The sequence below is a fragment of the Nicotiana sylvestris genome, chromosome 1, assembly GCF_000393655.2.
Source record: "Nicotiana sylvestris chromosome 1, ASM39365v2, whole genome shotgun sequence".
In the NCBI taxonomy this organism is placed as follows: domain Eukaryota; kingdom Viridiplantae; phylum Streptophyta; class Magnoliopsida; order Solanales; family Solanaceae; genus Nicotiana; species Nicotiana sylvestris.
Window position 1 is genome coordinate 128,812,746 of NC_091057.1, and position 14,274 is coordinate 128,827,019.

At 32.4% G+C, this 14,274-nt stretch overlaps 1 protein-coding gene across 1 annotated transcript; it reads right to left on the reverse strand.

Annotated features, from left to right (window-relative positions):
* Positions 1-7,207: 7,207 nt before the first annotated feature.
* On the reverse strand, positions 7,208-8,651 carry LOC104216577 (germin-like protein subfamily 2 member 1). The gene is made up of 2 exons (XM_009766659.2): positions 8,527-8,651; positions 7,208-7,992 (listed from the first exon to the last, which is right to left on the reverse strand). The coding sequence occupies exons 1-2, from the start codon at positions 8,627-8,629 to the stop codon at positions 7,208-7,210; spliced, it is 888 nt and encodes a 295-aa protein (XP_009764961.2). The 5' UTR covers positions 8,630-8,651.
* Positions 8,652-14,274: the final 5,623 nt, after the last annotated feature.

Sequence of the window (14,274 nt, forward strand, 5' to 3'; positions counted from 1 at the left end):
GCATTAGGCAATTTTCTCTTCACGGTCGCGTGCACAGACGCGTTCGCGTAAAGTCTGGGTTCTGTTCACCGCATTCGCGAGCTCGTTGTCGCGTTCACGTAGTACAATTTGGGCATCCTTCATTTTCTTCTTCATGATTGCGAGTGATGTTCCGCAATCACGATGCATTAATCACTGGGCAGAATATAAAAGTACTCTATTCTGAGAATTAGCCGTTTTTAACATTTTTGGAGTTGTAGAGCTCGGTTTTGAGCGATTCTTTGCCGGTTTTTCAAGCAAATCAATTAGGTAAGTGTTCTTCACCTAGAATTTATTATATTCCATAATTCTATCTTTATTTTTATCATTAAATTAGTATTTTGAGTTGAGGGAAAACGGAGATTTTGAAGAAAACTTTCAAAATGTAAAATGATGATTTTAGGGATGAAATGGTATTGGAATTTAATAATTTTAGTATGGTTGAACTCGTATCGAAATGGGTATTCGGTTTTTTGTAAAATTTGTCGGGTTACGAAGTGCGATCCCGAGGGTCGACTTTTGGGTTGATTTTTAGTTTGTGATAAAGATTGAAGCTTTATTATCTGGAATAGTGTCTTATGAGTTTTGTTTATGCTTTGAAATTATTTTGGCTAGATTTGAGTTATCCGGAGATTATTTCACTCAAGAAGTTCATTTTAAAGTAATAGTATGTCTTCTTGAGGTAAGTATCTTGCCTAAATTCATGTGGGGGAACTACCCCTTAGGATTTGAGTCTTTTATTTTAATTGTATTCAAATAAAGTCCGTGTACGTGAGGTGACGAGTATGTGTCCGGGATTATTTGTGGAAAGTTGACCTTTTATTGCTCTTAGGTCTTTAAGTTCACTAGATATAAAGTTGTTTTGCTATGATTGAGTTCCCTATTTACTAGTTTCACTTCTACATATTTTAATTGGAATTAATTGCTTCATGATCCACCTCTTTTATTGCCATGTTATCCCTCCCTAATCGCTTCTTTTTAATTGAAATTATAATTATATCTTCTGTAATTGTTCATCATTAATTGAGGTTATGATTATCTTTCTGTTGCTTACTCTTAATTGAATTTGTTGTATCTCTTTCGTAATTGCTCAAACCTAAAAGAAGTTTAGTTATCATATATCTTAGTTGACTTATCCTTGGTTGGAATTATTGATTCGTGTCACCTCCCTTGTTACTGAATTGTACTTTGTGAGATCGTTGTTACATATTAATTCTCCCTTGTTGGGCTATTCTTATTATGATTAGTATTTTCTATTGTGTCTGTTCTTTGTGAACTCGTTCTACCGCTTCCTTATGATCGAAAGTTCTTGAGTTGATTTGTTTGTCGTACTCTTGTGTTATTGTTAATGTGCGGTTGTTATTGTGATGCAGGAGGTTTTTGTCGTGCGGTTGTTATTGTGTGCACGAGGTTTCTGCATTGCGATTGTTATTGTGATGCATGAGGTTTCTACTGTGTGGTTGTTGTGTGTTGCACGAGGTTTCTATCGTGCTATTGCTACTATTGATATGTGCACATGCAGCGTGACAAGACCGACTATATATGTGGGTTGTTCATGTGGTGAGACAAGGTGGGAATATTATCATGCACGTGTGGCGATACAAGGCAGGCATTTACTTTATTACACGTGGCGAGACAAGATGGGTATGCCAGGTATTGATCTGTGGTGACTTGTGATGGCCTGGGGGCATTCTTGTTGTTGATATTTGTGTAGCGGCATAACTACCTGTGTGAGTTTTATCTTGTGAAAAATTATGGGGAACATTCTTACTTGATGTTCATTTTTTCCTATTGTGTTAGAACACTTACACAAGCTACACGTAATGTAGTTAATCACTCCCATCAGTTTAAGAAGATGGTTCCTGATATTATTGAGTATTTATACACACTCTCGTCTACTTGCCTTCTATGTGAGAATGATTCTATTGGCACATGAGTCGTCCATGCAGTTACCAGTTGAAATAAGGGCATAAGATGCCAAGTGTTTAGGGTTCACAAAGTGGGACCCGTGACTTATGAATATTTTGAAGTATGGTACCTCGTGGAGATTATTGGATAAAACCTGATGTGAAAGTGGTTATTCTCATCTAGTTGCTACATGTCTTTCTTTTAATTGTGTTCACCGGATTTATATTGTGTTCAGTTTACTCTACTATGTTATTACTTGTTGTATTCCGCTGCTAATTGTTGTTTCTATTTCTTATTGTAAGTACCATATTATTGCCATCATTATGGGTAGTTTTTATAAAGATATCGTATTCTGTAGTTCTACACTTACACTTGCTCAGGTTATTTAGTCCAGTTGGTGTCTTGACTATTCCTCGTCACTATTCTACTAAGGTTAGTCTTGATACTTACTGGGTACCGTTGTGGTATACTCATAACGCTTCTGCATAATTTTTGTGCAGATCCAGGTATTTCGGATTCAGTCGATCGTTAGCTAGTTGTACAGATTTTGCTGTGGAGACTCAAGGTAAACATGGTGTGCATTCGCAAGCTTCGGAGTCACCTTCTGATGTTGTATCTACATTGTTTTTCCTTATTTCGAAACAGTTGTATTTGGAGGTTTATCTAACAAACTCAGTAGAGCTTATGACTTGTACTCCCGATTTTGAGATTATAAATATTTATAGAGATTTCTATTTCGAAATTGTCGGATGTTAGTTAAATGTTATTGTTATTTCAGTTAATGTTATGCTTACCTAGTCCGTAAGACTAGGTGCCATCACGACATCTAACGGAGGAAAATTTGGGTCGTGATAGTATTTTAGAAACAATCTTGTTAGTAAAATTAGAGAGACTAATAGGTCTAAATTCATTAAAAATGTTAGGAGTTTCTATTTTGAGAATTAAGACCAAACAAGTATAAGTATAGAATTTAGTAAGAGGAATACCATTGAAGAAATCCCACACAAAAGCATTGATGTCTTCCTTGATGATGTCCAGACAGTTTTGGAAGAATGTACCATTGAATCCATCTGGCCCAACAGTACTTGTAGCCGACAAATCAAAGACTGCATTTTTTATCTCTTTCTCAATAGGAATCTCATCCATCATGTATCTATCTTCATCAGTGATCCTCTTGGTCATGCAATTTAGAATAGTAGGATCAAGACTTGGAGTTGGGAGATTGAAAATATTGTTGAAGTGTCTAATAGCTATTTTTGCTATTTTATCCTCTCCCTGAATCCATTTATCCTTATGATTTTTTATCATGTTCAATTGAAGCTTTCTTATCTTTATCTAAGCATACTATGGAAGTACCTTGTATTTCTATCTCCTTCCTCAAACCACATATTGGTTTTTTGAAGAAGAAGGGAGTCTTGCATATGCAGTCATCTCATATACTTTGCATGGGCCTTATTTGTTTCTTCTCTGTCATATTCAGAGTTATTGGTTAACTCAATCTCTTCAAGGCATTGAATTTTTTCCTCCCATTTAAGAACCTGTTTATGAATGTCACCCACTTCCTCTCTAGACCATTGACTTAGTCTTCTGCTCCAGAGCTTTAGCTTGGATTGAAGTCTCCACATGTTGTTGCCATTTGTGTTGGTACTCCAGACTTCCTTAATAATGTTGTAGAAGTCTTCATGTTTAGTCCAGAAATTAAGAAATTTAAGTAAGAAGTGTCCTTACTTGCTTGATCAAAGGCTTTCATGAGTAAGGGCCTGTGGTCTGAGCCAATCCTCACCAAATGTTTGACATTAGTTATTTGAAATTTTTGATTCCACTTGTCATTGATGAATATTCTGTCAAGTCTTTTCGAAATTCTCTTTCTTGGAAACCTACTGTTATACCAAGTGAATTTAGGACCAGTGTATACTAAATCGGTAGTGCCACAATTGTCCATACAATTGTTGAATTCAAGACTCTTGTGTATTCTGTGAGGTTTGCCACCCAGTTTTTCCTCCGAATCTAAGATGATATTGAAGTCTACTCCAATGCACCAAGGACCCTTAACATCTAGACTTATTTCCTCTAGACTGCACCAAAGATCTCCTCTTTCCACAGCAGTGCATTTAGCAGAAATGGATGTGATACTGATGGGAGGATTTTCAGCACCATCTGCTACCTGTATAGTGATTTATTTCTCATCATTGAAGGTGACTATGGCATTACTAATGTTCTTCCAAAAATACCATATCTTCCCATTGTCATTAGAGATATAATTTTGAAATCCCAAGAATTTCATGTAGCCCTCGATCTTATATTTGTCAACCATAGGTTCCATGATTGCTGTGAAGATAATGTTGTTGATGTCTATAAGATTTTTAAGCCTATGAATGGCCTTTTTTGACCTCACCCCTCTAATATTCCAAAAGATTGTACTAATCATGGAACAATTTTAAAAGAGGTATCTGTCTGTTGTTTCCTCTTTACAGAGGATGTGTTTCTGATTTTCTTTTTCTTGTTTGATTGTCTTGGTCTGCTTCTGCCCCTTCCAGTAAGAATGTAGTCCTCCTCAAAATTTTTATTTTCTTAATTTTCATTTTCTTGTTGCTCAGAAACTTTCATATTCTGACTTGAAGTAGGAACTTGCCCTGGATGTTTAATGACCTCCTCTAATTTGTTGTGTAAGCCTTGTTCTTGATTTGCATAAAGTTCCACCATCAGTTGAATACCAGGTTGTTCAATGATATTGGTTGGCAAACATGTCGAGCATGTGCTATCAATCTGTAACACTTCTTCATTTTTGTATTTCTCTCTTGTTTGTGTATTGTGTTCAGTCTGTTGGTTAATCACTATGCCCGAAGGTTCTTTCACATTATTGGGATCTTCATTGTCGATAACAACCTTGTGACATTGAACTTCTTGAGCATTCTCATTTATAGAGCTTTCCTTAACCATAGAGATTGCTTGATTGCTGTGATTCTTGGTCTCTTGTCTTTTTTTATTGTAACTGTTATTAGTCTCCTTGTTCTCTTTCCACTGTTTGCTCCTGATTGGTAGAGTTCCTCGAACTAGTATCTTGTTTGGTATTTCTTTGAAATTGAGCAGGTTTGAAAACTACTTCGCTCTTTTTATTTGGCATCTTCTTTTGCTTACTCTTATTCTTCTTCTTTCTCTTGTTTGTTCTATCCTTAATGGAGGTTTGGTTTCCCTCTTTATTTTCTGGAATATTCCTTGAGTAGTATCCAATCTACGTTGTGTCTTCACTTGTCTTTCCTCATTAGTATCTTCATAGTTGCTTCTTTTTTCCTTGCATTTGTTCTGACTTTGAGTAGTAATAGCCTGCTTGTTTTCTTCCAAAGCTAGATGTTTCCCCTGTTTTTTCTTCTCTTGCCCTTCTTTTTCCTCTTTTTGGACTCCACTGTTATCCTCATCCTCATTTATCGACTTCTCTTTCTTCTCAGTTTCTCGTGTTTTAGTAGCTCTCATTCTTTCAAGAACCCTACAGTTCATCAAATTGTGCCCCAATTTTTTGCATTGCTTACAATACTTAGGAATGCTTTCATATTCAATTTTTTAAGTGAATCTTTTAAGAGGAGCATTCTCATCTTCGGATCCTACAAACACACTCTCAACAAGAGGTTTAAGATCTATCTCCGCTCTAACTTTTGTCATACTCGGTCTCGTTTTACCACCAGTCGCAACATCCAGAGCCAAAGGGGTTCCAATTTCACTACAAATTTGTTTAGCATAATGCCAATTACGCATGTTAAAAGGAAGCCGAGGAAGTAAAATCCATACCGGAACTATTGGGATGTCTTCATCCAGCTTGAAGTCCGGAGTCCACTTTTGCAGCCACATTTAAAGGCCATCAATTTCTACAACTCTTCTATACCAGATGAGTTGAAATCATCCTCATTTGCAAAGTCAAGAAAGACATTATAATTATCATAGACACCAATTTTGGCTCTACCTTTTACTGGGAATCTTTCTCTGAAGGTAGACCTAATTTTTTTCGATTTGGGGACCGAGGTTTCAAGAATAGACCCACAATTGTCAATCGGCATTCATCCACGATGATTCTATAGTGATCTTTAGCTTTGAAAATCACTGCTGGCATTCCGTTGTGGGTGGTATGCCTGGGGATTACTGATTCCCTAGGGTGTCTCATATTGGGGTAGGCGTCGGAGTTGCTGTAGTAATAGTCATAGCATAAGAATTTTTTGTTTGATTGAGATCCCCAGTTTGATTCTCTTTGATGTTTGCTTCCTGTTGACCAGTCGTACGCGCCGAATCGACTCCGTCCGACGGTGCCATGCGACAGTGCGTGGCAGAGATAGTCTAAAAGTTACCGTTTATTGTAAATAACGGCTAAGTGTACGGAGAGAGTTTTTTGTCAGAGAGAGAGAAAGTTGTTGCAGATAAAGGTGGGTGTCGATACAGTTTTACTTAAACTGGGATTGTCACTGATCAAAGTATTCTGTTTACCCAAAAGGATAACAAAAGACATTAAGGGGTCGTTTGTTAGGGTGCTTAAGAATAATGATGAATAGCGTGTATTAATAATGCTGGTATTAGTTATGCTTGCATTAATTATTAGTTATGCTGACATATTTCTTATTAATTGTTTGGTTTGATGTATTAAAACATTGTACAGTTTCTAAAAGAATTGTTTGTTTATAAAAATGCCCTCAAAACTACTCCACGCTCTAACTTTTTAAAAGAAACATATATTGAGAAATGTTTTTATATGAAAAAGTTAAAAAAAATTATTTTATTTGTCTACCTATATTGTAAAATAAAATTAAATATTTATTTATAAAAAAGGAAATATGTTAAGTATTTACTTATTTACTAGGGATATAATTTTATTTTTCACTATTTAGATTATTTTGAACTTGCATTAATATACTAACTAGCATATTTTAATCAAGCATAAATTTTGAAGGACAATTTTGTCTTTAACTAAGCTAATGCATGCATTAAAATCCATTGCATTGCCAATACCATTGTTTTCTATGCATTAGTTATGCATAGAATAATACCAAATAGGATGTATAACTAATGCTTGCATAACTAATGCATAGGTTCAAAATGTCTACCAAACAATGTATTATTAATACACAAAGCTAATGCTTAGCTTATCCAATGCATCCTACCAAACGACCCCTAAGAGTAACCGAACTTGAGTTTGTTATTTAAAAGACACCAAAGATGCATTCTGAGAAATCAAAAGCAAAAGCTGAGAAATTCTTTATATCCACCATTTATTTATTACTCTTACAATATTATTTTGTTATTACATAATATCATATCGTGAGTACATATTACGGTAGTCACATTTATCATATTGTGAGTGCATATTACGATCGTCATGTTTATCAAATCGTGAGTACATATTACGGTTGCCACGTTTATCGTATTGTGAGTGCATGCCACGGTCGTCATATTTATCATATTGTGAGTGCATGTTACGATCGTCGCGTTTATCATATTGTGAGTGCATATTGCGGTCGTCCCATGGGCAGCTTGAAGGTAAGCCTGCAGTAGGTAGTGCAAGTCTTGCCCTTATAGCCCGAACTTCCTCAATACTAGTTTGGAATGCCCTAGCCACAACTTCTTCTGGAATTTGAGGTCTACTCGCAAACATGGAAATTGCAATAACCTGAACACCAGGATTTTGGCTGTTAAATCCCACAATAATAGTTGCGTTACCTCTGCCAACATTAAACTGAAAATGGATGAGACCTCTTGGGAAAACAAAGACTTCTCCCCTTGTGATCAACTTGTTAACAAAAACATTGTCCGTAGTGATGAATCCAGCAACTAATGTACCCTCTTTTACGAATATAATTTCAGTGGCTCGAGGGTGAGTATGTGGGGGGTTTAAACCATCACGTTCAAAGTCTACTCGAGCCATTGATACACCCTGTGTGTTAAGGCCAGGCATGTTAAAAACGTTGGCTACACCGACTCGAGTGCCAAAAATATTGAGTTCTCCTGGTCGTGCAATTCCCATTGATGCGAAATCTTCTGGTGTGAATGTAAAGTTCCTTTTGCATGGAAATCCGTTCACCGTTATAGCTGTTTCACGTATATGTTTAAAAAGGTTATAGAAGTAATCAAATATGAAGATAATCAGCGTTACGATATAAATAAAAGATTCAATATGGAAGACTTTAAATCGTCCATAAAAAGTGAGATTAGTAAACTAGAAAACAAAGTAGGTTGTACCTAGCTACTACAACAGGTTAATATAGATTGGTTGTGCAAAAATATTTTGTATTATCCTTACGGCAAAACAAGTGTTCAGAAATTAAGTGCTCGGTGATAGTAACATATACTACATATATGTGTGTGTGGTTTGGGGAGTGGGGGGAAGTTAAATTGCTCCAAAGATATTTTCAACTAGACTTTTTTGCTTACGCTTATCATGGTTACACGAGATTTGATAGACGATAAGGAAGCTGTATAGTAGGGAGAAAGAACAATGAAGGCAATGAGAAAAGAGATGGAGATTGTCTATCAATGAAAAACATACTAACTATTTATAAGTTAACCATGGACGAAGTGGAATGAGAAGTTGGTTATTAATTGAAAAGGAACAGAAATACCAACTTGAGTTGAGATCTGCGACACAAACATCTTGGAGGGGATCTGGATCAGCAGCAGAAGCACAGTTAAAAGTTATAGTTAAAATGGTGATAACTAAAAGGATCATGTTGTTTTTGGTGGAAGAAGCCATGGAGATTTAAAGGAGGAATTGAAGTTATAGTACGTAGAGAAAGAGAGAAAATGGTAGCTTTATTTATAGGCGTTTCTATCGTTTGCATGAGATCATGATAGATCAATTCTAGGGGTCCACATGTAATCCAAGTTATATTCAATTAATCCACTACAACTAAGTTGGTGCGACTAGTAATTAAAATGAAAATCAATCTACCAGATACAATTAATATCATTAGTGTGCTATATCAATCTTTCTACTGTAACGATGTATTCAACAAGGAAAGAATGATACATACTAAGTAAGGTTAAGAAATTGTCAAAATTATGAAAATATATCTACGTACGTAAGTATCTGGTATAGTAGCATTAATTAAGCACTTGATGAAGCTAATGGATGGAGTAACAAATGTTGCTCAGATTAGATAATTTAAGCATGCATGCAAGATATACTTTCTATATATCTACAAAAAAGTAATAGAAAGAAATTAAATGTTACACGAATGTGTAAGCAATGAACTTATGCTAGTGATTATTTTTTCTTCGGTTTGGCTGGTGGGGTGAAGACCTTACACTCCTGTAATACAAGTTATGAACTTTCCTTGAAGAAGTTGTCTACCGGTGCATTACAAAAGACTAATGCAAATTAAGAAAATTTTAAAATTTTGAGAGTATAAATAATAAGATACGTATACGTAGTTATGTAGCATTTAATTAGCACTTCATAAGAGTAATAAAAAATTTCTTAGATTGGATATTTAACCGATCATATGAAATAGGGAAAAGAAAGCATATTCACCTCCATATGACCAACAGCTCTTTGTAGTTTCAAGAACCAAGAATTTTACCCATTTACCGAGTATATGAGTACTGCATATACCAGATGTTTCATCCCCGAAATTTTGCACATTTTAGTGTTTAAATATTTAGTCTAAGTCTAATATCGCTATTTAACTAGCTTTGACTTTTTTACTTTATTTTATTACAAAAATAAAAATTACAAAAAAATAGTTTCATTAATGTTTGTAGTCATACTATTTTACTAAGATTTTTATTTTTATATAATCTTGAAAAATGCCAAAATAGTTTCACAATATAATATTATTTATTTTAATTAATTAGAATTAGTTTTATATTCTATATTATAAATTTTATACTCCATCTGTTTCAATTTATGTGAACATATTTCCTTTTTAGTCCATGCCAAAAAGAATGACCCCTTTCCTTATTTGGAAACAAACTACCTTTACACAATGTTTTATAGCCACACAAAATATATGTGCCTCATTTTACACCACAAGATCCAAAGTCTTCTCTCTTTTCTTAAATTTCGTGCCCAGTCAAATGGGTTCACATAAATTGAAACGGAGGGAGTATCATTTTTAGAAGAAAAAGTATGAAATTTGAGGCTAGTTTTGTTTGGTCTTAATTCAAGAGGTCCAAAGAGATGACCCAATTTTAAAACCCAAACCCTAAGATCCCCTTCTCTTCTTTTTATACACACTAACACAAAAACCCTAGAGACAGACCTAAGAGCTCCATCAGCATCCAACAACCCCTCCCAGAACCGCTGCAGCCTCTGCTGCCCTCACTGTCGTCGCCAGCCACCCTTAACCTAACCTCTAAAAGATCCAGCTGTCGCACCACCTATCTTCGCCGCTGCCGGAAAGCCACCACCCCTGAAACATAGGACCCTTCTTCTTCACACCCCACCCTTCGATCTCCCAGCGGCACCCCAACATTTTCCACCAAAACCTGTCGAAACACACACACAGAAGAAGCTAACAGCCGCCCATCTCCTCACCCCTCTGTCAGAGCCGCACCCTCACCACCACAGCTCGCCGGAGAAGAACCAGCCACAACCCCCCCCCTCCCTCTCTTATCTTTCAGTCGACATACCACCTTCTCAGACGCCAGCACACCCCCCACACGACCACCGTTCAAAAACGAGCAGCCAACAGAAAGGAAGAGAGATAGGATTTTTGGTTTATTGTTTAGATTCAGAAACATATACAAAAAATGGTTCTGTGATTTGGTTGAATTTCGATCAAAGTTTCAAAAAAATCAGAACTACAAACAAAAAAGGAAATACATTGCTGCCCCTTTCTTATATTTTCGATTTAGTTTTCAAAAAATAGAGTTCGATTGAGAAGTTGTTGAGTTCGTTGCTGTTCGAGGTGTCGATTTTCGTCCGATTCCTGTTGCGATTTTTTCATTTGGAGTTTGGAGTCAAGATTTCCTAATTGATTGCTACTTCTATTCAAAAGGATTTTGCCACAGCATGTCCATTTTCTTACTATCCTATATATCTTAACTTTCTTAGTGTGAATGGAGCTTTAGAATCTGTTAATATAGATTAATTTAGTGATAGTTATGGTTTGTTTAATTAATATGGTTTGGATTGCATCTATTGGATTGTTTTCCATTCATGACTCTATTATGTTGTTTAGTCATAGCAAATTTGGAATATGATTAAAATAGATATAAGCTCTTAAGGAAAGAGAAATTAAAAAAATAGTGAATTGCTTTGGGGTTAGTTAATAATTGGTTTGAATTAAGTTCATTAAAGTGATGTTGTTATTCAGGTTTGAGATTGAGATGAAATGAGGAGTATTTGGTTAGCACATGAGACTGAGCGTGAGATCTCTATTTTTAGTTAATATTTTAGGCAATTGTTTTTAGGGTATAAAATATGAGTATAATTGGAAGCACTTGAATAGAATTGAACTAGCTTTGTTCTTTAAGTTAATACCAGATCCAATTTGATAAATTATTTTTAAAATTTAGAGTTAATATTAGAGCTAGTATATGTTCGAGTTTTGGTGTGCGCTTCTCAATTACTCGTTGTTTGTTCCTGGTGCATTAATGCAACTAGTAGTCGTACCTGCGCGATGCGCGATCAATATTAAAAAAATATTAATTAAATTAAATTATGATCAGGCTTGTTTGATCCTATTAGATCGTATTGCTTTAATAAAATTCAATTGTCATCTTGTTTGTCAATACGATATACCCAATAATGAAATCTCTATTAAATCAAACGTACTTATATAGTCAGTGAATAACTTTTTTGTTCTATTTTTCTTTATTATATTAAACAATATTTAGTATTCGCTTTCTTTTTGTAATATATGAGAAGATATATAATTTATTACTATTGAATTTTTTTAAAAAAATTTTATTATGTTGTTCTTAATAATATTATCTAAATTTTAGTGAATAAAATCTATGTTAAACTAACGGGACTTATACAGGCAGCGCATCGAATAACGTTTTTGTTATGTATTTTTCTTTATTATATCTTTCAATATTAATACTATTACTTTGTTAATAGAAAGTTTCATTAGCATATTACGTTATTTAATATTTTTCTCTGAAGTTTTTTTTATTACTTTATTTTTGTTTTTTATTTTTAAATAATTTTAAAACTCCAACTTAAAACTACTCCCCAATTTGAATTGGTAATTTATTATTTTTTTAATTTTGTTTTTTATATTAAAATTATATTAAAATTCCAACTTGAACTACTCCCCAATTTGAATGGGTAGTTTTTTTTCTCTTTTTTACGTTTTTTATAGCTTTTTTATTTTAAAATAATTTAAAAACTCCAACTTGAAACTACTCCCACCCAATTTGAACGGGTAGTTATTTTTTATATATTTATATTTTCATTTTCTAATTATAGTTAATTATAAGATATCTATTTTTATTTTAAAATTATTTTAAAACTCCAACTTGAAACTACTCCCCGATTTGAATGGGTAGTTTTTCTTCTGTTTTTTTCCGTTTTTTATAGCTTTATTTTATTTTTTGCTTTTTGATTTTAAAATAATTTAAAAATTCCAACTTGAAACTACTCCCACCCAATTTGAATGGGTAGTTATTTTTTTATATATTTGTTTTTTCATTTTTATATTATAGTTAATTATAAGATATCTATATTTATTAATTTAAATAAAGTAACCAATAACTAATTATTAATTAAAAATAACTACCAATTTGAATGGGTAGTTTTTTTTCTCTTTTTTTCGTTTTTTATAGCTTTTTTATTTTAAAATAATTTAAAAACTCCAACTTGAAACTACTCCCACCCAATTTAAACGGGTAGTTACTTTTTTATATATTTTTATTTTTATTTTCTAATTATAGTTAATTATAAGATATCTATTTTTATTTTAAAATTATTTTAAAACTCCAACTTGAAACTACTCCCCGATTTGAATGGGTAGTTTTTCTTCTGTTTTTTTCAGTTTTTTATAGCTTTATTTTATTTATTTATTTGCTTTTTGATTTTAAAATAATTTAAAAATTCCAACTTGAAACTACTCCTACCCAATTTGAATGGGTGTTATTTTTTTATATATTTGTTTTTTCGTTTTTATATTATAGTTAATTATAAGATATCTATATTTATTAATTTAAATAAAGTAACCAATAACTAATTATTAATTAAAAATAACTACCAATTTGAATGGGTAGTTATTTTCTTATATATTTATATTTTTGTTTTTTTATTATAGTTAATTATAAGATATCTATTTTTATTTTAAAATTATTTTAAAACTCCAACTTGAAGCTACTCCCCGATTTGAATGGGTAGTTTTTCTTCTGTTTTTTTCCGTTTTTTATAGCTTTATTTTTATTTTATTTTTGCTTTTTGATTTTAAAATAATTTAAAAATTCGTACTTGAAACTACTCCCACCCAATTTGAATGGGTAGTTATTTTTTTATATATTTGTTTTTTCGTTTTTATATTATAGTTAATTATAAGATATCTATATTTATTAATTTAAATAAAGTAACCAATAACTAATTATTAATTAAAAATAACTACCAATTTGAATGGGTAGTTTCTTTTCTCTTTTTTTTGTTTTTTATAGCTTTCTTATTTTAAAATAATTTAAAAACTCCAACTTGAAACTACTCCCACCCAATTTGAATGGGTAGTTACTTTTTTATATATTTATATTTTCATTTTCTAATTATAGTTAATTATAAGATATCTATTTTTATTTTAAAATTATTTTAAAACTCCAACTTGAAACTACTCCCGATTTGAATGGGTAGTTTTTCTTCTGTTTTTTTTCGTTTTTTTATAGCTTTATTTTTTTTTTTTGCTTTTTGATTTTAAAATAATTTTAAAATTCCAACTTGAAACTACTCACACCCAATTTGAATGGGTAGTTATTTTTTTATATATTTGTTTTTTTGTTTTTATATTATAGTTAATTATAAGATATCTATATTTATTAATTTAAATAAAGTAACCAATAACTAATTATTAATTAAAAATAACTACCAATTTGAATGGGTAGTTATTTTCTTATATATTTATATTTTCGTTTTTTTATTATAGTTAATTATAAGATATATTTTTTTATTTTAATTATTTTAAAACTCCAACTTGAAACTATTCCCCGATTTGAATGGGTAGTTTTTCTTCTGTTTTTTTTTTCATTTTTTATAGCTTTATTTTATTTTATTTTTTGCTTTTTGATTTTAAAATAATTTAAAATTTCCAACTTGAAACTACTCCCACCCAATTTGAATGGGTAGTTATTTTTTTATATATTTGTTTTTTATTTTTTTATTATAGTTAATTATTAATATAGATATAGATAAGAAATCTATATTTATTA

What these genes read in the sequence shown, in the direction of transcription:
- LOC104216577 (XM_009766659.2), bottom strand. Translation starts at nt 8,629, where the DNA reads ATGATCCTTTTAGTTATCACCATTTTAACTATAACTTTTAACTGTGCT. An exon ending in TGTCGCAGATCTCAACTCAA is followed by an intron (nt 7,993 to 8,526) that starts GTTGGTATTTCT and finishes TACGTGAAACAG; the next exon opens with CTATAACGGTGAACGGATTT.